Source organism: Acomys russatus, chromosome 4, assembly GCF_903995435.1.
Source record: "Acomys russatus chromosome 4, mAcoRus1.1, whole genome shotgun sequence".
Classification (NCBI taxonomy): Eukaryota; Metazoa; Chordata; class Mammalia; order Rodentia; family Muridae; genus Acomys; species Acomys russatus.
The window spans coordinates 27,486,899-27,512,568 of record NC_067140.1 but is presented as its reverse complement, the minus strand read 5'-3'; the positions used below and the strand labels follow the sequence as shown (position 1 = coordinate 27,512,568).

Genomic DNA, 25,670 nt, shown 5'->3' with positions numbered 1-25,670 from the left:
TCACTATGTAGATTATTCTGGCCTTGAACTCAGAGATCTTCTTGCCTCTGTCTCCAAAGTACTTTTTTTAGATCCTTCCCAAGGGATTAAAGGTATATGCTACCATGCCCTGTTTTTATCTATATATTCTCTCCCCTCCTCTGTGTCTGTGTCTGTGTCTGTCTGTCTGCCTGCCTGCCTGCCTGCCTGCTTCTATCTCTTGTCTCTCTATGTGCTAGAGTTACATGTGGCTGTAAGCCCCTGATATAGGTCTTGGGAACTCTGCAAGAGCAAGAAACACTCCTCACTGTTGAACTGTTTGTTCACCCTTAACAAGTATTTATGGTCTCAGTCTTCTAGCCTATATATAGCCCTGATGGAATTATTATAATGGCATTACATATTCTTATAAAGATTTTTTTTTTTATTTATCACTTGTACAGTGTTCTGCCTGCACTTATGCTTACACTCCAGAAGAGGGCACCAGATCTCATTATAGGTGGTTGTGAGCCACCATGTAGTTGCTGAAAATTGAACTCAGGACCTTTGGAAGAACAGACAGTGCTCTTAACCTCTGAGCCATTTCTCCAGCCCTCTTTCTTTTCTTTTTAAAGACAGGAGCACAGGTAGTGTAGCTGGTTTTGAACTCTTTATATATCAGAAGATGACTTTGAACTCCTGATCCTCTTGCTTCTACCTCAACTGCCAAGAGTATAAGCATGTGCCATCACACTGGGCACATGAATCCTTTTGAAAAATAACTTTTCGGGGGCTGGAGAGATGGCTTAGAGCTTAAGAGCACTGGCTGCTCTTCCAAAAGTCCTGAGTTCAATTCCCCGCAACCAGCAACCACATGGTAGCTCACAACTGTCTATGAGACAGTTATCCTCTTCTGGTATACATCCTCTTCTGGCATAATACTGTATACATAATAAATAATTAAATACCTTTTCAGTTAAAAATGTTTTTGTTAGCCAAACATGATGATGCATGCCTTTAATCCTAGCAGTGGGGAGGCAGAGGCAGGTAGATCTCTTAAGTTCAAGGCCAGTTTGGTCTACAGAGTGAGTTCCAGGATAGCCAGAGTTGTTAAACAGAGGAACCCTGTCTTCCCCCCCCCCCTTCCTTTTTTTTCTTCAAGACAGGGTTTCTCTGTGTAGCCTTGGCTGTCCTGGACTCACTTTGTAGACCAGGCTGGCCTTGAACTTACAGCGATGCACCTATCTTTGCCTCCTGAGTGCTGCGATTAATGGTGTGTGCCACCACTGCCCAGTGAGAAACCCTGTCTTAAAAAAAAAATAAAAAGCTAAAACAAATTAAATCTTTGGGAGAACTTCATACAGTGTATTTTGATCATATTTACTGCAAATCTTCCCAGATTCATCCATATTTCTCTACTGCCCCAGCTTAGTGTCCTTCCTTTTTAAGACAATTAATAACCCATTGACTCCAGTTTGTGCTGTCCATGTAATTCTGGGTGTGGGGCTGTCCACTAGAGCATTAGGCTGTCCACTACCTACCAGGAAAGCTTGTCACTTTTATTACTGTGTATCATGTATGTGTGTCAGAGTGTACATGTTTAAGCCAAAGGATAACTTTCAGGAGTTCTCTCTTTCCACTCTGGGAGCTGAAAATCAAACTCAAAGTATCAAAATTATATAGTAAATGTTTTTATCCATTGAACAGTCTTGCAGATTCCACATTTTAAAAGCTTTTATTGACTGGGCGGTAGTTGCACACACCTTTAATCCCAGCACTCAGGAAGCAGAAGCAAGTGGATTTCTGTGAGTTTGAGGCCAGCCTAGTCTACAGAGTGAGCCCAGGACAGCACAGCCATGGCTACATAATGAGACCTCATCTCAAAAACAAACACAAACAAACAAACAAAAAACACGAAAACTAACAAAAACGCTTTTATTATGACAAAATACATATAAAAGGTTAACTGTCTATCATTTCTTGTATTTTTCATCATCCTATATTGTTGTTTTTAACAAAATCTCAATCGTTTGATTTTTACCAGTAAAGACAGATGCTGGGGTGAAAGCCTGCCAGCTCAGAAAGGCAGAGAAAACACCCAGCTGACCTCCTTAGCTAACATCACAGAAGGAATGTTCCCTCTTCCACACTGGTCTCAAAAAACCCTCCTCCAAACTGAGTGTCTCTCTTTTCTAATTCCTGCATCCTCTGATGTTCTTTTCCTCTCTGCAGTTGTTCCTTAATAATCCTTTGTTCATTTCCTGTCAACTGATTGCTTGCTCCCCCTCTTGACCTATGGTTGACTTTAATTCTGTTTACATTATTCAAGCAGTAAACTCTTGGATTAAAGGTATGTTCTAAGGCTGAGCCACACCACAACTAAAAGCAGTTTATCTCCAGTAAATAGCACAATCTTGGGGTTCATAGTGTGATCACATATTAGGAAGGAGTCACAAAATCAGTGCAGCACAATTGGCTCTAAGACAAACAGCGAGGAATGTGTACAGTGGTATAGCGATAGGGTCATCAAAATGGGAAAAGACTAACTGGCAAAGATGTCTGGGAATGAGAGGCACAAATGGAAAAGGCAAACTCCAGCAAACCTTAGCAGAGACATCCATGGAAGACAGACAGAACATCTGGAAATAATGAGATAGTGGACAAATTGGTATCCTGTTTAATTAAGACTAGAATGTTAAAGTTTGCCAGGGAAAATTCAGAATAAATCAGCAAGAAGGATAGATTACACATTTGAAAAACTTGAAAGTTTACCCGTAACACTAAAAAGTAAGGAAATGGAGAATCAAATAAAACCTATGAGACTAACTACTGTAGGGAATCCCCACCAGGCAGCGCTTTACACACCTGTAATCCAGACACAGGGAGGCAGGGGCCTGCACTTAACAATTACAGTGACTTAAATGTAAAAGCTGCTTGCAAAAGGCAGGGAGAAACCTAAAGTGACTGTCCTTTGTGATCTGGCTTCCAAGTCTTTATTGGATTGAGATTTTAATAAAAGCAGCACCATTTTAGAATTTTGTACTAAATGCTCCACCTCCCCTACCTCGTCCTCAGTGAACTCTTCGTTTTACATTCTGTCTACAAATTTGACTCTTCCTGTGTTTTCCATATGGTTTCTTTCGCATCTAGTAATGCTTTCTTAGCTTTTCTGTGTTGTAGCAGGCCTTGTATTTTACTTCATTTTTATGGAGAATTACACCCCATTGTACCTGTGTGCTACATTCTGTTTGCTATATGGACATTTGGGTTGTTTTCAGTTTGGGCTGTTGTGAATCCTACTGAGTATCTGTTTTTGTTTGTTTTGGTTTTGTTTGTTTTTCTTTCTTTTGCAAGGGCATCCTCCACCCCCCAGATTGGGTTTCCCAGTGTAACCTTGGCTGTTCTGAAACTCTGTAGACCAGGTTGGCCTCAAACTTGGAGGTCTGCCTGTCTTTGCCTCCAAGTGCTGGTATTAAAGGAGTGTTCCAGTACCGCCTGGCTAGTCCTCATTTTCAATGTATCGGAGGCAAGGAGAAAGTGTCAAATTTACCTGGAACTAGAGTACAGATAGTTGTGAGCCACCTGAGGTGGGTGCTAGCAACTGAACCCAAGTCTTCTGCAAGAACAGCAAGTACTTACAGCTGAGTCATCTCTTCAACCCCCATTGGCAACTTCTTGTTATTATCTTTTTCAAGCTGTTTTGTGGAAATGGTAGTGGAAACATGTCATCAAGGCTTTAATGAACATTTCCCCTTCATCTGTTGTTGAGTCCTTTCTTTCTCTTCCTCTTTCTCCTTTCCCCTTCTTCCCTCTCTGTCTTCTCCTTCCTTCTTTTTCTTTCTTCCTCTCTTCCTGTCTCTGTCTCTGTGTGTGTATGTCTCTCTCTCTCTGTCTCCTTCCCCCTGCAAACCCCTTATCCTGTATCCTAGGCTGACCTGGAACTTGCTTTCTAGGTTTCAATGGCCTTGAGCTTCTGTTTCTTCTAACCCTCTTGCCTACATGTCCTTCGTGCTCAGATGACAGATGTGCACTATCACACCCAGTTTTTTATGCTGTGCTGGAGATAGGACCCAGGGCTTTATACTCTAGGACAGCACTCCATCAGCAAAGTTTCATTCCTGGCCCATGCTGATTCCCCCCACCCCCAGAGATAGGGCTTCTCTGTGTAGCCTTGGCTGTCCTGGACTTGCTTTGTAGACCAGGCTGGCCTTGAACTCACAGAGGTCTGCCTGCCTGAGTGCCGGGGTTAAAGGCATGTGCCACCACACCCTGCTTATGCTGAATATTTTTTATATATTTATCTCCCATACTTATGTCTTCACAAAAACATATTTATTCCAGTCTTTCACTCAGTTTTGAAATTGAGTAGTTTTTTATATATTCTGGCTGCAAGTTCTTGATCAGAATCAAAATTTGTAATTTTTTTCAGTTTATAGTCTATATATTTTTCTAATGCTGTGTTCTCCCCACCCCCTCTCTCAAATTCTCAAACTTAGTAGCTTAATTTTTAGGGCAGTATAGGCTTGTGGCAAATTAGAGAGGAAGGCACAAAATTCCCTTTGGTGGTTAATATCAACCTAACAAGAGTATCTAGCTTAAGCTGAGGTGGTCAGACCATGGTAGGGTGGCAGCACCAGTTGGTGGGGTGGGGTCCTAGACTAAATGACCACAGTTTTCTCACTTCCTGCCTCATGCAGCTGCTCCTAGGACTTCCTTACCATCGTAGCCTAAACCCTCAAATTATCATCCAGGTTAGTTGCTTTTATTACAGCAACAAGAAGTTTGTCACAGTAACAATCTCTATGTGTTCCTCTCCTTTTCCCAGGTTCTCTCCCTGTAAACTCCATGGAATCTAGGCTGCAGCAGATACGCCTGTAGTGACATGTCACTCAAAGTCCACAGTTCATAGTAGGGCTCTTGTGAAACCTAACTCTAACCCTGATGACACATGAGCACCTTGCTTACAGTATAGTGTAGAATTAACTTCAATACCCAAGAGAACCCATGTGCGCCTCTGTTCATCTCCCTCCCTCCCTTTGCAACTACTGTTTCCCTAATGTCAGAGGGGAAAATCCTACAGGGTGTGGCTTCTTTCACTGAGTAATAAGTGCTTTTGTTTGCTTCATGCCTTTTAGCCCTAACTCCTCTGAGAGCTCTTTTCTTTTTATTTTGAATACTCTTCCACTATCTGGAATATAGAGAATTTTGATATACTTGCATTTTTCGCTCCTTGTTTTTACTTTTTGAGACAAGGTCTCACTAAGTTGTCCAGGCTGGCTTGGAACTTGCAATTTTCCTACCTCAGGTTCCAGAGTTGCTGGGATTATAGGTAATGCCACCAGACATTTCAAAGAATATTTTTAGTGTCAATAATAATAATAATAATAATAATAATAATAATAATAATAATAATAATAATAATAATAACAACAACAACAACTGGCCAGCCAGATTTGACAGTTTATATTTGTGATCCCAACATTCTCAAGACTAAGGCAAGGGGGTCACCATGAGCTCTAGGCCAGCCTGAGCTACAGAGTAACCTCCTGTCTCAAAAAGAAAAATAGGAAAAAGGAAGGAATGAAGGACAGACAGATGGACTGATGGGTAGCCAGACTACCTACTCAAGTATGTATAACAGGGCCAGCCAGGATCTCCGAAGGCAAAGGCACCTGCCACCAAGCCAGCTGATGTGGTCGGATACCTAGGACCAACATGATGGAAGGAAAGAACTGATTCCTTTAAGTCGGTCCTCTGACTTCAACACAGGGATTGAGGTATACGAACACATGTGCCAAATAAATAATCAGATGTGCATAGCAAGGGCCAGAGATATGGCTTAACTAGGAAGGTCCATGCACAAAGGCCTGGGTTCCATCTCCAGCACCTCATAAGTTAGGTACAGTAGTTCATGCCTGTACTATGCCACTCAGGAGAGGCAGGAAGACCAAAGCTCAAGGTCATCCTCAGCTACATTGGGTGTTCAAGGCCAGCCTATGTTATATGAGACCCTGTCTCAGGAAGAAAATAATGTATTATAAACTAGCTCTAGTGGTAAGTTCCTGGAGTCCAAACTAAAATAGGACTACTTGAGCCCAAGAGTGTGAGAAGAGCCTGGGCAATAGAAAGAGACCTGGCTTTAGGGAAAACAAAACCAAATAACCCTTGTATTGTAGCTGAAAGCAAAAACTATAACATTGTCTGGTATGCAAGCAGATGCAGAAGAGCTACCACCAAAGGGTGGGGAAGGGTTCTGTATTGTAACCTTTTCGCCATTGTTTGTCAACAGTAGCACTTTTAGGTAAGATGCCTCGGTGCTTAAAAGCGCTTGCTGCTCTTCTAGAGACCTGGGCTTGGCTCCCAGCGCCCGCCTGCACTGTAGCTTATGACCATTTGTAGCCCTGGTTCCTCGGGATGTGATGCCCTCTCTGGCCTCTATGAGCCCCAGGCACCCAGGTGATGAATATACATACTTGCAAGCAAAATATATATATAGATATATAATTTTAAATTTTATTTATTTATCTATTTTTAAGTAGAAAGAGGGCATGCAGGAGGCCCTGGGTTTGTTCTCCAGGACCAAAAATAAAATAAAAGGTTCTTTACCTTGCAGCCCCTGTGATTTCTTGTGAGAACTCCAGTTACCGTATGATAAAATGTGCTTTTTACTTGACACTTGGAGAGTTTTCATTTTTTTCAGCTTGATTCTGACTGGAATATGTATGTCCATTGGAGGCTTGCCAAGCTTCTAGAATATGCATGTTTGTCTTTCACTGGATTTGGAAAACATTTAGCAATTCCTTTTTCTTTAAGGCAGGATTTTGATTGGTCACCCAGCTGGCCTTGAATTTGTGGCAAACCTTCTGCTTCTGCCTTCTGAGTGTTGATGTTACAGTGTGTAATGTGCTCAGCCTTGCCTGGCTATATTCAACAAGTGTATATTAAAATGTTTTTTCAGCTTAATACGTTTCTTTCTCTGCTCTCGGACTCCAGGGACAGACACATTAGCGTATGGTCTTGTGGCACCTTTGTGAAGCTCAGCTCAGCCTGCTTCCTAGCCTGTTTGCTCATGCCCAGATTGATACTTCTGAGGCTCTGTCCTATGTTCCCTGGTGCTGCTTCTGTTTTCTGTTGTCTCTATGACATCATGGCTCCCAGCCAGTGTTGTTTTATTTTGTATTTATTTTTATTGGTCCACCCCCCTCCCTCCCTCTCTCCCTCCCCCACCTCTACCTCCTCTCTCACTTTTTGGTGGTGCTAAGATTGGGTGGACCCTGGGCCTTGAACATATCAAGTAAGCATCCTACACTCAAGTATATAGTCCTGCTTATTTTTTATTCTCAGAATTTTGATTGGTGACAGCTTCTGTTTTGTGGCTTACTTTTGGAGGGTGGTGTAGTTAGTTGTCTACAAGTCTCTGTTAACTATGGCAGTCAGCTTGGAGTAAGTAACTCTTGATTATTTTTCCCTTGAGAATAATCTGTCTTTTCTGGCTCTTTGTATATCATCCAGTTTGTTTGGCTTGTTTTTTTTTTTTTTAAGATTTATTTATTTATTACTATGTTTACAGTGCTCTGCCTGCATGTACATCTGCAGGCAGAGGAGGACATCAGATCACATTATAGATGGTTGTGAGCCACCATGTGGTTGCTGGGAATTGAACTCATGACCTCTGGAAGAGCAGACAGTGTTCTTAACCGCTGAGCCATCTCTTCAGCCCCTTGGCTTGGTTTTTTGAGACAGGGTTTCTCTTGTGTAGTCCTGACTGTCCTGAACTCACTCCAAGCTCTGTAGAACAGAGATCCGCCTGCCTCTGCCTCCTGTGTGCTGGGATTAATGGTGTGCACCACCACGCCCAGCTGATAATTTTAATGTTACTGAATGAGGTTAGGGTGTTGTTTTAGTTCACAGAGTGCAGACATTTTTTCCTGAGGTAGGGGCTTGACCTAGTTGGTTAGGCCAAGTGGTTTATTTTAAGGTGTGTGTGTGTGTGTGTGTGTGTGTGTGTGTGTGTGTGTGTGTGTGTGTGTGGTGTGGTATGGTATGGTATGGTTTTTCCAAGACAAGAGTTTCTCTGTGTGTTCCTGGCTGTCCTGGACTCTCTTTGTAGAACAGGCTGGTCTTGAACTCACAGAGATCCATCTGCTTCTGCCTCCCAAGTGCTGAGATTAAAGATGTGCCACCACACCTGGCTCCTTTATTCTAAACTTTTGAAAAATTGCATTTATTTAAATAAACTAATGAAAAATTACATTTATTTATTTATTTATTTATTTAGAGAGAGAGTGAGTGTGTGTGTACACATACATTTTATAATGTATGTGCAGGTTTCAGGGGATAGCTTGTGTCAGTCAGTTCTCTCCATAGGTGGCTCTCAGAAATCAAATTTAGGTGTCAGTAAAAAGGAGCTTTTACTCCCTGATCCATGTGGCTAGAGACAGAATCTTACTGTAATACATGCTGACTCTGACTTGGGATCTTCTTTGTTTAGCCTCCTGAAGACTGGTATTGCAGGTATGTGTCACCATACCCAGCCAAAGAAGATTTTGCCTTTACTCCATCATGCTGTGCTCTGCAAGGGTCCTGCCACCAGCCCTGTGAATACTGTCCATGGCCCAGTCTGATACCTCAGTGTGATTGTCTTATGTTTTGTTTGTTTGTTATGTTACTGTGATAAAAAACAAAACAAAACAAAAACCAAAAAACCAGCCAGGCAGTGGTGGTGCACGCCTTTGATCCCAGCACTTGGGAGGCAGAGGCAGGTGGATCACTGTGAGTTCGAGGCCAGCATGGTCTACAAAGTGAGTCCAGGACAACCAAGGCTACACAGAGAAACCCTGTCTCAAAAACAAAACCACCACTGCCACCACCACCACCACCACCACCAACAACAACAACAAAAACAAAAACAAAACCAACCCTAACAAAAGCAATTTAACAGAGAAAGGAAGCCGAGCATGGTGCCATATGCCTTTAATCCCAGCACTTGGGAGGCAGAGGCAGGCAGATCGCTGTGAGTTTGAGGCCAGCCTGGTCTACAAAGTGAGTCTAGGAGAGCCAAGGCTACACAGAGAAACTCTGTGTTGAAAAACCAAAAGGGAGTGGGGAGGGAAGAAGGGAGAGAGAAAGGGATTTATTTCAGACACAGTTCAAGTTCAGCAAGGAAGTCAAGGCAGCAGGAGCTTGAAGTGGCTAGTGACAAGGAAAAAGCAACAAATGCACGTGTGCTTCTCAGATTCCCTTCTCTGCTTATATAGGCCAGGATTCCCTGCCCAGGGAATAGCCCGTGCGTCTCATGGGTCTCCTCACAGCAGGTAAGGTAATAGGGGACAATCCCCCCAAGCATGGGTAGATGATTCTAGATTCTACCAAGTTGAGAGTTAGCAGTGACGATCACAGCAGTCTACTCTGTATGTCAGTGCCCAAACTCTGGTTTTGCCATGTAGGGTTAGGTCCACACATACATCCTCTTAGGACCCTGTGTCGCTATGAGCAGTCCTGTCTCTATATCCTCCCTGTCTATACCATGTTCCACTCTGACTTTAGGGCCTCCTTTTTTGTCCTCTGGCTAGAAACCCATGCTGTTGCATACCCCAACATTCATGACTGGGTCCAGCCTGGGCCTGGCACAGAGCATGGTATGTGAGAGAACACAGTCTCCAGGCTCTTGAGACACGGTCCTCTAGTGAGGAAGACACTCATTCTGAATTTGGTGCTTTTGAAGCTACTACAATCATTGTAAAGTTAGAGCTTGGGTTTGTCTAGGGTAGGGTCAGCAAAAACAAAAACTATTAATAACTACAATAGATAATAACAACTTGTTGTTGTTGTTTAAAAAAAACAGGTCATTTTCCCCTTTCTTGGCTGTTCTGGACTTGCTTTGTAGACCAGGGTGGCCTCGAACTCACAGTGATCTGCCTGCCTCTGCCTCCCAAGTGCTGGGATTAAAGGCGTACACCACCATGCCCTGCCACATTTTCACCTTTCTATCTCATGTGGATTTTACTGTACTTTCCTATAGTCAGGTGCTTCCTATTCATACCTGGGCTCAGATCACTTTTTTCTTCTGATATAGATTTATTATAGAATTGTGGGGAAAGAATAAAAGGAGAGGAGGAGTGCCCCTTGGGGACAGAAAAAGAGACAGACAGAGAAAGTGCAAGGGAGAGAGAAAGAGTAAGAGGCAAACTAAGGGATCAGATCACCTTTGAATTCAGCTGGGAGATGCAGAGGGAACAGTAGTGATTAGGAACCCTGCCTTCAGGAGAATTACCCAGAGTCTGCACTCCTTCCATAGCCTGCTGCTGCCTCTGAGCTTCCAGACCTGTGTGGGTGAGTGGAGGAGTGTAACCCTTCCAGCCGGGGGAAGGGTTGGGCTTGTCCATGGCACCTACCAGTCTAGAACCTCCGAGCGCTACACTGCTGCTGTTTCTTGTCCAAGAGCAGTAGGTGGGGCTTGGAGGAGAGTCTTTGGTGGTGTCTACTGTGTACTGTGTCAGCAATTGCTTCAGCTGGAGATATCGCCCCAGACAGCCTTGGACATAGTAGACAGTGCTCTGCTGTGGATTCTGTTGTACCAGTGGGAACTACCCTGTAACCTGTGCCCTGCTTTGCTTGCTCTAGGACTTGAGACTCTGGAGAAGTGACACTGTAGACCTCAGACATCTTCTGCTGAGCCATGGCGACCCCAGATGTGAGCGTTCACATGGAGGAGGTGGTGGTTGTGACAACTCCAGACACTGCAGTTGATGGCAGTGGTGTGGAGGAAGTGAAGACAGTGCTTGTAACAACGAATCTAGCCCCTCATGGGTAAGAACTAAGCCTTGGTCCTGTCAGGTTATAGTGGCATGACTTGGTATGCCAGATGTAGGGGTGAGCTCAAGATTTCTTTACAAATAAGAGCCTAAGATGAGGCCCAAGATTTTAGGCACAAAGGTGAAGTATAAAGTGAGTCAAATGGTGGGATCAACAGAGACTCCAGGGTGATGTCTCAGCTCACACAGCAGTGTGCTCTAGAGCTCTTGGTGACATCTCTTTTGATAAATGGAACAGTGGGAGCTGAGTATTTTCTTTATCACTTCTTGTTCTAGATGTCAGAATTGAGAGGTTATTGGCCAAAAAGTCACTTTAACCAAACTTTGGTTTTTCAGGGCTTCTGGTTCTGGCCATCCTGGACCTTGCTCTGTAGACCAGGTTGGCCTTGGACTCAGAGATCCACCTGCCTCTGTCTCCCAAGTGCTCGGATTGAAGGCATGAGCCACCACTGTGTGGGTCACATTTAACTGAACTTTTATCTTCCTTTTGCTACATATAAACAGAACTGTGAGGAGGTGGCAGAATAGCTCCTGCCCCTGATCAGGGGTGGGATGAGGGCTGTGGGACTTATGTTCTGTTTGTTTGTTTTGTTGTTGTTGTTGTTGTTGTTTTGAGACAAGAGTTTCTCTGTGTAGCCTGGGCTGTCCTGGAACTCACTCTGTAGACCAGGCTGGCCTCGAACTCACAGCGATCCACCTGTCTCTCTCTGCCTCTTGAGTGCTGGGATTAAAGGTGTGCACCACCACGCCTGGCCCAGGCAGCGCTCTTAATCACTATGCCACCTCTCTAGCCTGGGAGGAAAGGTTTTATTTCAAGTCTGCCTCATAGTCCAACATCCAGATAAATCAAGGCAGGAACTCAATGTTGGGACCTGGAGGCAGGAACGGGTGTGGGGTCTATGAAGAAGTGCTCTTTACTAGCTGGCTTCCATATGGTTTGCTCGGCCTGCCTTCTCACAGTGCCCAGGGCACCCAGCCTAAGAGGAGCGCTGCCTGCCACGAGCTGGGCCCTCCCATGCCATCTATCAATCAAGAAAATGTACTGCATGCTCTTCACAGGCCAATCTTGTGGGCACATTTTCTCGATTCAAGTTCCCTCTTCACAAATGGCTCTAGGTTGTGTCAAGCAGGCATAAAACTAGCCAGCACACTTCCTTTCCCTGTACGCAGCATAGACAGATAGAACCAGGCAGGCAGACCTGTTCAAAGGCCATGTTATGAATTCTTATTTATTTATTTATTTTTGGTTTTTCAAGACAGGGTTTCTCTGTGTAGTCCTGGCTGTCCTAGAATTCACTCTATAGATCAGGCTGGCCTCAAACTCCACAGAAATTCCCCTGCCTTTGCCTCCCAAATGCTGGGATTAAAGGTGTGTGCCACCACAGCCCAGCTATGAGATAAATTTTTTTAAGTGGGCCTCTTTCTGCTTTTCTGGGTAGGTCCTGAAGGTTGTTGGAGCCTTTGGCCATGTACTGCTCTGAATCTTGAAGAGTAAAATAGAAGCCCTCACAGGTGCACACAGTTTTGGTTTGCCCTAAAGCATTGACAGTCAGAGACACAAAACAGTTCAATTCCTCTACTCCCTATGCGGTCTACATTTTTTCCAAGATGTTCCTCATGAGATCTGCATATTAATCAAGTTTTCCTCATTCTAAATTGCCAAGATTCAGGTTTCTTTCCTCTGTATGAGGCCTAGTAGTTAACAATATCTGCTTTTGTCCCAGCTCTGCAAATAGTTCTGTGCTATTTAGGGAGAAAGTGCAGTTCCTACCCTGATATTATTACTGTCTTAGCTACAGAAATTATTTGATAGCCCATCACAGAAGATCATGAGCTAGAGTAACCAGTGCTTTTTGCTTTCTTGGTGTGTTAGGTTGGCTTTGTCTAGGTGATCTCACTCATACCTGGAACACAGGTTCTGCATGTGACTGTCACTGTGTGGGTGTGTCTTCATAGTGGAAGGTTCTAATAGCAGGCTGGGAACTGTAGAGTCTTCCATTAGTAAGCTGACCAAAGTTTGCCTGAGTTAAGTGGGAGGATGACTCCCTTTGGTGGGAAAAACTATGAAGGATAAGAAGGGCTCTTCCATCTGTGACCTTACTACCAGGGTGCTAGTGTGCTGCTGCCCCTGTGGTCAGTCCTTTCTGAAGAACAGAAGAGACTTTGAATTCCTCCTTTCGAAGAACCCACATAAGCCCCAAAGCAGGTCTATCTTGAAGGATGGAGACCTTTCCAGTTTTGATGGGAATTACTTGGAAAATGAGACTTAACTCTAGCTGCATGTTTTTTAGAAAAAAGTTGTGACGTAGAACCTAGTTAATATCTTTGTGAGAACTGATTCCCTTCCTGGTTTGGGGAGATCTGGGAGTGTTCTTTTTTTTTTTTTTTTTGTGTGTGTGTGTGTGTGTGTGTGTGTGTGTGTGTGTGTGTGTTCTTTACTTAGAAAGCCTAGCTGAATTGTTTGTGCCCATACTATGCTGTGGCAACGTCTGCCTACTGCAGAGAAGAAAGCAGCTCTCAATAGAAAGACAGGAGTTCACACGTTTAGGGAAAGTGTACCTTTTTATCTGACACGTGGACAGAAATGCCAGTTTGTTAGTATCTTTGCTGAGAGCTGGGGAGGTAGGCTGACAAGTTGTGCTGCAGAGGGACTGGCTCACACCTGTGAAGGTACTTCTCCTCTTGGTCTGCACTTTGGTTTCCTCAGCTGTGTCCTCCAATGCTGGCCCACTGTTTACTAATGACCTTGGGTGAGGTTTCTACTGAGCTGTAGTCTCTCTCTGAACTGCACAACTAGAGTTTTCGGGTCACTTTTCCCTGCTCCTGACTTCCTTTCTTTGAAGAATTTGTTTTGGACAAGGTGTAATTCTGGTTCTGTCATTGTCCTTTGCTTTGTCCAAAGTTCTAGCTGAGGAGGGAGGATAGCTTCCTTTCCAAGTGCCTGCAGACTTCATGGAGTCCAGGTATTCCCATTTGATATTACTGTTCATATCATGTTCTTTGTTGATGTTGTGTTGAGACAAGGTCTTTCTAAATCAGTGGTTCTCAACCTGTGGGTCAAGACTCCTTTGGGTCTAATAACCTCTTTACTGGGGACGCGTGTCAGATAACCTGCATATCAGATATTTACATTATAGTTCATAACAGTAGTGAAATTACAGTTATGAAAAAGCAATGAAGATTATTTTACGTGGAGTCACCACACCATGAGGAATTATATTAAAGGGTCTCAGCATTAGGAAGGTTGAAAAACACTGCTCTCAATAATCCTGGCTGGCCTAGAACTTTTTGTGTAGGCCAGGCTGGTCTAGACTTACAGAGCTCTGCCTCCTAAGTGCTGGGATTAATGTTATTCACCCCCATGCCGGGTTCAGAGTCATTCTGAACATGCCTCAAAATGCAGATTTCAAGTTTGTATTTTTATTCGACTCCTATTTTCTGGCTTGGTTCAAGGTAAAATAACACTTGATTGGGAAGTAGTAAGCTGACTTCATCAGGTATTCCACAGGAGAGATCAGGTTAAGCCCATAGGAGCTTTCCTGAGCTTTTAAGTTGCTAAGCTCGAGTTATTGGCACATAAATCCTTGAGGAGAATAGTCAGGCTGGATACTGAGGTAGGGCTTTGACCACGAGGACTCATAGTGTGCAAGTGTGCCCGAGTATACACGACACATCTGCAGGTTCCAGGCACCCTCTTCTCTCTTCTCTGCAGGGAGTATCCTGTGGGGTTTTGTCTTTTTGTTTTATTTTGTTTTTGAGATAGGATTTCTCTGTGTAGCCTTGGCTGTCCTGGACTCAATTTGTAGACTAGGCTGGCCTGGAACTCACAGAGATCCACCTGGCTCTGGCTCCCAGAGTGCTGGGATTATAGGTGTGCACCACCACTCCCAGACTATTTTGTTTTGTTCAGACAGGGTTTCTTTCTTAGCTACCCTGGAAATCACTCTGTGGACCAGGCCTCAACTCACAGAGACCCACCTGTCTCTGCTTCCTGGTATTATGGTGTGTGCCACCACTCCTGCCCTAGCGGCCTGTGGTTTAGCCCTGAGTAACCCCTTCTTCTTGTACTCCTACTCTCTTCTTAATACCCATTTCCCTCCCCAGTGATGTCTGGCAGGTCTGAGAATGTTTTCTGGTCACATGTTGTCCACACTGCATTACTACTGTAGATGCTGCCAGACACTGTGCTTTGGCCTTAGGCTTTAACTGCTGTTCTTAGGAACTATCTACATCTCACACTGCCTTTGTTTTCCTTCCCTCTTTAGGGACCCTCTTAATTGATTTTTATTTGTATGGGTGCTTTGCCTGCATGTATGTCTGTATAGGACTTGGGTGCTTTTGGGGAGCAAGAAAAAGAGGATTAAATTACAGACAGCTATGAGCTACCTTGTGGGTGCCTGGGACTGAACCCAACTTTACTGGAAGAGCAGCAGCTCTTAGCCTCTGGGCCTGCTGTCCAGTTCAAGGGACCCTCTTAATTACAGGAACTTGCACTGAGTGATCCCTTGTCTGGGCCAAGTCCTGACCTCTGAGGAACTGCAGACTTGCCTAGAAAATTGCACATTGCTTAGGTAATAATTGTGGACATTTTGAAGACTGGAACACTATTTAGCCACAGGACAGAGAAGGCTACAGATGAGCAAGCAGCCATGGATGCCGGAGACCTGTGAGCAGAGGAAGGAGGGAGGACACAGAGAAGGCACACCTGCGACTCATGTGAAACTCAGAAGTAGTAAACTGCTTGGTACGGTGGTGGCTCAAACCTTTCGTTAATCCCAGCAGCTGGGAGGCAGAAGCAGGGGGATCTCTGAGTTACAGGCCAGCTAGGGCTACACAGTGAGTGCCTGTCTCAAAAAACCAAAAAACCAAAAAACCAAAACCAAAACCCCCCAAGCAAGCAAGCAAACACAAAAAACAGAACTAGTAAACTCACATATGGTATAGTGGCACACACTTTTAATAACAACCAGCACTTGAGGGGTAGAGGCCAGAAGATCAGTAGTTTAGGACCTCATAGGGAGTTCAAGGCCAGCTTGAATTACATGGGACCCTTTCTCAAACTTTGGCCAGTCTCCTAACCAAATTCTATCTGAGTATTCCACAGTTTCCTTTTCTGTCATGCTCTGCTTTACTCTTTTCCCAGGACCATGGGCTTGATTCTTTTGTCCTGCAGTCTTAAGACTACCTGTCTCCAGGACTTCTTTTATTGGTACCCTAGTCGTTGGCCTTTGGCCCTTGATCTTCAGTGTTCTGTGCTGCTGAGGTTCTTTCTCATGCCCTAGAATGCTTTCCTAGCCTGTTTCCCACCCCTAGAACATATCCTTTACTCTGATATATCGCTCTACTGTTTAAAGATCCAAAGGGCTTCCCCGACCTTGGCCCTGCTCAGAGGTACCTTCCAATACCCTGCCTCTAGGGTCCACAGCCCACTTTCAGCACTGAGCAAGCTACTTCTACCTGGCTGACTTAAACAAACAAGCAAACAAAACCCCCACTCGTTTGGGCCTGGCTTCCTACAGAACAGATACCGTCTCTAGCTTGACTCACCTTGTTGGACCATTTCCTTGTTTCTACAGGTTATGGGTGAGTTGTGGGAATCTGTGAGCTCTATGTTTCCTTTCTGAGATCTAGCACTCAGCAGGCCTCTGTCCTGATGACTTAAAGGAAGGCAAAGGAATAAAAAGAAGGCCCACAGCCATTCCTGACAGTATATGTATTTAATGAAACCTGAACAGAGAGTGCAGACCCTACATGTTCAGTGGTCAGAAGCACTGTCATACTGTACTTCTCCCAGATTGCCCACAGAGCCTCCAAGTTTCCAAAACTGGTAAGGTTTCTGATTGAGGGAATTTGCATTGGCTCCACACATGTCTAAGTAGAAATATGGGGCAGGATCAATTCCTAGTAGCAGGGATGCCAAGTCAAAGGGTGTGTATTTTATAAGGAACGGACAGAGTGCCCTCACATGGGTCTTTAGTTCAGGGGGGAGGAGTTCTACTACTACTACTACTATTTTTTCCCCTTGGTTTTCCGAGACAGGGTTTCTCTGTGTAGTCCTGGCTGTCCTGAACTCACTTTGTAGACCAGGCTGGCCTCGAACTCACAGCAATCTGCTTGCTTCTGCTTTCTTGAGTACTAGGATTGCAGGCATGTGCCATCACACCCAGATCCTACTACTACTTCTTGCTAGTCAGGTTTTCATCCCTGTAGCAAATACCTGAGAGAAACAGTTTAAAAGGAAAAAAGGGCTTATCTGAGTTTATAACTCAATGGTTTCAGAGTGTGGTTGTGGGCTTTGTTGTTTTTAGGCCATGGTGAGGTAGAACTTTGTGGCGGATGGACATGGCAGGGCAAAGTCGCTCATCTCACAGCTAAGAGAAAGAAAATGACAGAAAGAGCTAGAGATAAGGTACATCTTTCTAAAGTAATCTCCCAATTATCCACTTTACTTTCTACCACCTCTTAACAACGCCATTGCATTGTCATCCACCAAGTGACTAGTCAGTTGACTGATCTAGTCAGGAAGCTTTCCCCAAAACTCCAGCTCTGAGCATTGCTCTGTGGGAACCTTATATCTAAACCCTGGCACGTGCCCTCTTGGGGCTCTCTAGCTATGCTGCAGTGTTGCTGTTTCACACCTGTACTATCACTCCATCAGCCTTTTCCCACAAATACCTTCCATCTTTGAACCATCTAGGTGTTTTCCTTCCCTAGACCTCTGATGGGGGCGCCTTCCTACCTCAGTTGTCTGGCGACAGCCTGTTAAGTCTCATTAGGTAATCTGCATCCCCTTCCTCTGTATCTCCTAGGCCATCTTGCAAGGGGCAGTGACCAAATTGTGGGCACCAGAGTGCATGTGAGAGGTTCAGCAGCAGCCCTGCCCCCCATTGGTTCCATCTGAACAGGGGTTTTGGTTCTCTGCATGCACTGTCCTTGGCTGGTGCATTAGTTTGTGCACCCCCCATGTGTCCAGATCTGTAGGCCTTGATGGTTTCCCTGTGGAGCTCCTGACCCCTCCTCAACCTTCCATCCCCCGACTCTTCCCTACAACTCTCAGCACAACAAACCAAATAATCCAATTAAAAAATGGGGTACAGGGACTGGAGAGATGGCTCAGAGGTTAAGAGTACTGACTGCTCTTCCAGAGGTCCTGAGTTCAATTCCCAGCAACCACATGGTGGCTCACAACCATCTATAATGTGATCTGATGCCCTCTTCTGGCCTGCAGGTAGAGAACTGTATACATATAAATAAATAAATAAATCTTTTTTTAAAATTGGGGTACAGAGGGGTTGGAGAGATGGCTCAGAGGTTAAGAGCACTGTCTGCTCTTTCAGAGGTCCTGAATTCAATTCCCAGCAACCACATGGTGGCTGACAACTATCTGTAATGAGATCTGGTGCCCTCTTCTAGTATGCAGACAGAACACTGTATATGTAATAAATAAAAAAATAAATCTTTTAAAAAATGGGGTACAGAGCTAAACAGAGAATTCTCAACAGAGGACTATCAAATGGCTGAGAAACACTTAAAGAAACGCTCAGGGTCCCTAGTCCTCAGGAAAATGCAAGTCAAAATGACCCTGAGATTCCAATTTACACCCATCAGAATGGCTAAAATAAAAACTCAAGTGACAGCACATGCTGGCGAGGATGTGGAGAAAGGGGAACACTCCTTCATTGCTGGTGGGAGTGAAAACTTGTACAACCACTTTGGAAATCAATCTGGCACTTTCTTAGAAAATTGTGAATAATGCTACCTCAAGACCCAACTATACTACTCCTGGCATATACCTGAAAGACGGTCTACCATACAACAATGACATTTGCTCATCTATGTTCATAGCAGCTTTATTTGTAATAGCCAGAATCTGGAAAGAACCTAGATGTCCCTCAACTGAAGAATGGATAAAGGAATTGTAGTACATTTACACAGTGGACTACTATTCATCTATTAAAAACAAGGAAATCTTGAAATTTGCAGGCAAATGAATGGAACTAAAAACAATCATCCTGAGTAAGGTAACCCAGACCCAGAAAGACATGCATGGTATATACTCACTTATAAGTGGATATTAGCCCAACATAGATGTCCTCTGAGAGACTCCACCCAGTGGGGGATGGGGACAGATACTGGGACTTGAAGTTTGTTTTGCTTTAATTAATGGCATATGTGCAGTGATGTTTGTGTGGAGTCAGAGAGTAGCTTTGGTAGTTGGCTCTCCCTCCACTTTTACACGGGCTCTGGGGACTGAGCTCAGGTCATCAGGCTTGCACAGCCAGGGTCTTTACTGGCTGGGCATCTCACAACCCAAGACTTTTATTATTTATTTATTTATCTATTTATTTATTTATTTATTTGGGGATGGAATATAATGACATATGCCTTTAATCTCAGCATTTGGGAGACAAAGGAAGATGGATCTCTGAGTTAGTTCAAGGCCAGCCAAAGCTACATAGTGAGACCCTGTGTCAAAGCAAAATGAAACAAAGAAAATGAGTTTGCACTTTCATTGTCTGTGCCTTTTGCCTGCATATGTTCATGTGCACCATGTGCATGCAGTGCTCATGAAGGCCAGAAGAGGACACTGCAGCCCCTTGAGCTGAAGTTGTGAACACCATATGGGTCCTGGGACCAAACTGAGGTCCTGTAAAAGTCCTAAGCCAGGTGACATCCCTGCACTGGGGGCGGGGAGGCAGAGGCAGGCAGATCAATGAGAATTCGAGGCCAGCCTCTTCTACAAAGTGAGTCCAGGACAGCCAAGGCTACACAGAGAAACCCTGTCTCGAAAAACCAGAGAGACAGAGAGAGAGAGAGAGAGAGAAAGAGAGAGAGAGAGAGAGGGAGAAAAGGAGAAATATCAAGTACTCTTAACCTCTGAGCCATTTCTCCAGCTCCTAATTTTATTCTTTTTTTTTTTTTTTTTTTTTTTGAGGAAGTTTGAGGACGGGGCTTGATATGTAGCCATAGATTGCCTGGAGTGAGCCAAATAGACCAGGCTTGACTAGAAGTTGTAGTGATCCCTCTGTTTCTGCTCTTTGGTGTTGGAATGATAAATATATGCTGTTACCTTGGCTTCTATTTTTTTAATCAATTAATTAAATTTCGTGTGTGTCTATGTGTCAGAGGACTAGGTTCTGAGGATTGATCTAAGCATGTCGGCAATAAGTGCTTTTACCTGCTGTGCTATCTCACTGCTACTGGCTTCTATTTTTGGTTATTTATTTTGAAATAGGGTCACTTGTAGCCCAGACTGGCCTCAATTTTACTGTAGTTCTGAGGATGACCTTCAACTTCTGGTCACTCTGCCTTCTGGGATTACAGGCATATACTACTATACCCAACTTTATGTGTTACTGGGAAATCAAATCCAGGTGTTCATTCATGCTAGGTAGGTACTCTGAGCTGAGAGGCATCCCATCCCCAGGTGTTTTTATTTTTTAAGCTAAAGGCATCCTTTTTGTGATTCTGGATTTTGTATATAAGAAAAACCTTTACCATTTTATAACTACTAATAATAGTTCTCATGCTATATGGATTCACCTTTTCCCTTTGCTTTTTATTTGCTCATAATTTGTTTTGGTATGCGATAAGGGTTGGTCAAGATGAATATTTTTTACTGTTTCAAAAATTTTGTATTTTCTGAATATTTGGCTCAAAAGTAAAGTTTGGTCTCTAATGCTGTATAAAGTTTTTATTTTTAGCAATTTTGTATAACAGTATGACATTTTTATATTGGAAATAAAAACCTTTATTAAGGAAAGAAAGAAGGCTTTTGAATTTCCACATAAACATTTGTTGCTCCTATAAATTCTTCACATTGGCTTTGCTTTTCTGTGCCATTCTGGGCACTGGAGGCAAGCAAAAATGCAAGCTGCATGTTCTGAGGGTGGTATAGGTACCTTTGTCTGTACATTCTTCTATGACTGTACAACTACCACAATTACTTAATAAAATTAGAAAAGTACACTTGGGTTTCAGTGTGACGTTTATTCTTCCACACTGCAGGTGTGGCAGGGGCTACACAGTATGCACTTGGTGATTGTCATCTTCTTTTTCTCTGTCTGCCAGGGGTGACTTGACAGAAGATAACATGGAAACAGAAAATGCAGCAGCTGCAGCAGCTGCGGCCTTTACAGCCTCCTCACAGCTCAAGGAAGCCGTGTTAGGTAGGAAACCTTGTTGGCTGGGAAGCCGGCCTTCTGCTTACTCTGTTGATTACAGGGACAGGACAGTCCCTCAACTGAGGTAACAGCCAGGGACAATCAGGCCTTTTTTTAGGCTGTTCCCAACATAGAAGAGACCAGGTCCCTGGTCTTCTTAAGAGGGAGGGCACGCTATATCTGAAATGAGAACTGCTTTTACCAGTCTCCCAAACCTTGCAGCTTTTTCCTCTTTTGTATTCTGTTGTCTTGCCAATGTCTCCTCCCTGTTTCCTGTGTCTACCAGTGCATGATTATAGATGTTCTTTTAATATCTATGGCACCTTGTGTCATCCAGATTAAAGAGTTGGGATCCCTAAGACTTGTTTCCCTGGCAGTGTTTCAACTCTGGTTTGATTTTTGTCTTCTAACATGGTTCTTCAATTGGCCATTGTTTAATGAGCTTATATTAAAATTGTGGTTAATAGTTACTGATAAATAGTTAAGTCTGTTTTGTTGTCTCATCTGAAACTCTCTGTGGGATTGGTGGGAACCCCTGCTTCTGGGCTCTGTTTCAGGCCTTCTTAGATCTCTGTTTTCAGGTTGGCAGCTGCTTTCCACATTTGCAGGAAATGCTTTGGAAAGTTTGTAACTGATTTTCTGTTTCTGTTTTTTCTTGTGAGAAGTGAAGATGGCTGAAGAGGGGGAGAACTTAGAGGCTGAAATTGTGTACCCCATCACTTGTGGAGACAGCAGAGCTAACCTCATATGGAGGAAGTTTGTGTGCCCTGGCATCAATGTGAAATGTGTTCAGGTGAGGGTCAGGTGAGGCGCACACCTTTACCTGCACTTCCTCCTGCTTGGTGGTTGGGGGTGGCATCCGCCTGTGCTGGACACTTCTCTGGAGGCTGAGTTTCACAGCCTGGGGAGACAGAGGAGGCACAGCAGAATCCCTCTGGGACACGTGAGCGCAGAGGTGAAAGCCTCTAGCAAGAGTAATCTTGGCTGAGGTGAAGCAGCAGAGACAGGTTTGGGGGGGAAGGAGGATAAATGTCTGGCAGTGTCTTCCATGTCGCTTTTCTTTTTTATATTGAGTACACTTGTCTCTGTTAGGCATTTGGTGGAGGCTGCAAGTGGCTTTGTTTGGCAAACTGAGGTGTGCCCTGAGGCTCATTTGTGGCTAGGGGTGCTGAGTCGGAAGGGCTCTCTTTGTGGCAGCATGGTAGGTAGTACCTAAGCTCACCAGCATTGGAACAGCCAAAAACTCCCACTAAGGTACACTTGTAAATCTAGTTTAATTTTTAAATTTATTTATTCTATTTTATATGTATGAATGTTTACTTGCATGTATGTATGTGTACCACATGCATGCCTATTGCCTGGGGAAGCCAGGAGAGGGCAGTAAATCCCCTGGAACTGGAGTTATGAATGGCTGTGATCCGTCATGTGGCTTCTGGGAATTGAATTTAGGTTGTCTGTTAAAAAACAAAAAAAACAACAATGACAACCCACTAAACCATCTCTAACCCACTGAACCATCTCTATCTCCACATAAAGCTGTTTTAAGGTAGAAGAAAGCAAATGTCATCAGTCCCAGGGCCAAAATGTGGGCAGTGTGCTCAGACAGAATGCTGCCTCTTGCTCTTGCTCAGGACATGGGTTATCTCAGTTTTGTGTGCTAGGGGCAAGGTGAGATCTGGGGTTCTTCATGGGGTGTGTCTAGGGAGGGGCCTGGGGTTCTTCGTGGGGCGTGTCTAGGGAGGGGCTTTGGGTTCTTCATGGGGCCTGTCTAGGGAGGGGCCTGGGGTCCTTCATGAGGTGTGTCTAGGGAGGGGCCTGGGGTCCTTCATGGGGTGTGTCTAGGGAGGGGCATGGGGTCCTTCATGGGGCGTGTCTAGGGAGGGGCCTGGGTTCTTCATGGGGCGTGTCTAGGGAGGGGCTGTTCTCTAAAATTGGTACTGAAGAGACTCTTGAGAGCAGCTCACCTCTGCCCACCCTGAACACAATGCTAGCATCTTCAGGTTAAGCAGCGAGAACAGAGGTTGCTTGTGGCAGTGTGGTTAGAACCTCCGTCACAAGAGAGGTTAGTTTTAAGTAGTATCTGGCTTGACTTCCCCCACAGTTTGACAGCAATAGTTGAAAAATTCTCTTTGAAGAAATCACTTTTACCATATGTAATTTTTACAAAGTTCTAAAGGGAGGGGAGTATCTCACAGAGAAAGAAAAGCAAAGCACTGGACACAGGGAACAAGGTGCTTTGCGTGAGCATGTTCAGAAACAGTGAGCAACAGAATCAGCTCATCTCTGGGATTGCAGACAAGTACCACTGTACCCAGTTTTGTTTTGTTTGTTTTTTCTTTGAGACAGGGTCTGTCTGTGTAGCCTTGGCTGTCTTGGACTTGCTTTGTAGGCCAGGCTGACCTCAAACTCACAGCAATCCACCTGCCTCTGCCTCCTGAGTGCTGGGATTAAAGGTGTGCCTCACCACACCCAGCTATGTACCCAGTTTTTTATGTTGGTGCTGAGGATCCAAACAGATCCTCCCATCTCCCAACTCCAAATAATTACTTTAAATTTATCTCAAGTAATAAAAGAGAAACCTGAACATGAGTAAAGCAGAAGCTAATTTGACAAAGCAAACAAACAAAACATAACTAGAAATAGATAGAGTTAAAACCAAATATTTGGTGGACTGGTTTCAGAGATTAGACAAAGCTGAAGAGATGATTAGTGAACTGGAAGATAGAAGCAGAGACTTCATCCAAACCTCAGTTCATAAATATATGAACATGGAGGACAAAAGCAGGACAGGAAAGGTGACAAGTCTGTAAGGAAGGAGGCTAAAGACTTCCTGAGGAGGCAGACCTAAAGGATTCCCAGATAAACAGAAAGGTTCTCATCTGCAATAATTTAGTGACAACACATGAGAGAGATAAGTCCCTTCTCAGTTTACTGCATAAATGTGCTATACTAAGTTAAAAAGCAGACTCTAGATTATAATATAAGATGTGATACTTTTAAACTTGGTACACAAGACAGAAGGTAAATCTACACATTGCAAGGAAATCTTCATTTAAGCTTCTGTGAGCTACAAGCATCTGAAACAGTGGTTCTCGACCTTCCTAATGCTGCAGTCCTTTAATACAGTCCCTTAGGTTGTGGTGACAGCCCCCCCCCCATAAAATTGTGTTGCTACTTCATGTAACTTTGCTGCTGTTATGAATCATAATATAAATATTGGGTAGGAAACCCCTGTGAAAGGATTGTTTTACTCCTGAAGGGGTTGTGATCACAACTTGAGAACCAGCGATCTAAAATCTGTGCGCCTTCAGCTGATGGTCTTTAGCCAGTCCAATCTCCGCCAAAGAGCTGGCAAATTTTCTTGTACTGGCTACGCTGTAGATGACTTACTTCACTTGTATTCTGGATGTTGAACTCTAGTGTTATTGCAGGCAAAAAAAAACTTTTTTTTTTTTTTTTTTTTTTTTTGTTCTCAGCTGAGACAGCTAGAAAGATGATTTATTGTACACAAGCTGCACTTGGTGCCAAGTGAACAGAACTAGTCCAGAATGCCAAACGTCCAGGTCAGAGGGCCAGCAGGGCTGTGGTGTTGTAAGGAAGGCAGTCAGGTTTGTTGAATGTCTTAGTTACTTTTTTATTGCTGAAGAGGCACCATTGGTGAAGAGACACCATGACCAAGGCAGTTTATAAAAGAAAGAATTTATTAGGCCTCAGGGTTGCAGAGGGTTAGAGTCTGTATAGGGTCATCGTGGTGGGAAGCATGGCAGCAGGTAGGAAGGCCTGACCCCAGAGCAGTAGTTAAGAGCTCATCGTGAATCACAGGCATTGGGGCGGGGGACGACACACATACCAAGTGTGGTAGTGTGAAGTTTTGAAACCTCAAAGCCCACCCCCAGGGACAGGCCTTCTACAACAAGGCTGAATCTAGTAGTCCTTCTCACACAGTTCCACCAACTGGGCATCAAGTTTTCAAATATATGAACCTGTGGTAGCTATTCTCATTCAAACCACATACAGCCTCCATACATGTGAAAACACACACACACACACACACACACACACACACACACACACACACATGATATTCTTCACTAGTTTCTTTGAGTCTATTCATCAGTGATCCCTTGAACAGTAGTAAGGGTCCTCCTTCATTTTGTCTGTTAATTTTTATAAAGATATAATTCACCACTAGTGGGAAGGTAGTCATGCTCCTTACTTGCATCAACAATAAGTTCAAAAGAGTGGAGGCTATGATAGTACACATGTAACATATTTTTCCTTTGTAGAAATAGTATGTGGAAGGTACTGTAAGAAAAGGCAGAAGTTGGGCTGGAGTGTCAGGAAGAATGGGGCTTGAGGCTACTAAGCCCTCAGCAATGGTTTAATGACTGGGAAATAGGCTAAGCATTGCAATGTGTTCTATTTATTTTTTCCTACTTATATTAAGCACGCTTACTTCTATTGGGTGTGTGCATAGAGAGAAGCACAGTGTTCATGAGAATGTCCACCAGTGAATATGGAAGGAGAGGTGGGCTAGGGTTTTCAGTGAGTGTAAACTAGTTGTGAGGTGAAGTGAGGACGGTCACAGAGCACCCTCAGGGTTACACCTAGCATAGGTGGATGCAGCAGCAGCATGCAGGCTTTGAGATGCTTCCTGCCAGATTGCTGATGTCTTGGCTTTGGCTTTAGGACAAGCAGTTGTCAAGATGGATTAGAATTCCTGGGATAGGCAGCT

General features: G+C 44.0%; 1 protein-coding gene across 2 annotated transcripts in view; it reads left to right on the top strand.

The window, feature by feature from the left end:
* Positions 1 to 25,670, top strand: part of Gmeb2 (glucocorticoid modulatory element binding protein 2) — a 42,220-nt gene that overhangs the window by 5,223 nt on the left and 11,327 nt on the right. The window contains exons 2-4 of one of the 2 annotated variants that reach the window (XM_051144009.1): positions 10,582 to 10,767; positions 20,844 to 20,941; positions 21,601 to 21,728. In XM_051144009.1, coding sequence (XP_050999966.1) covers positions 10,637 to 10,767; positions 20,844 to 20,941; positions 21,601 to 21,728 — 357 coding nt within the window. In that variant the 5' untranslated portion in view covers positions 10,582 to 10,636. Of the gene's footprint in view, positions 1 to 10,581; positions 10,768 to 20,843; positions 20,942 to 21,600; positions 21,740 to 25,670 lie in introns of those variants that run through there. The other variant, XM_051144010.1, reaches the window with a different exon arrangement.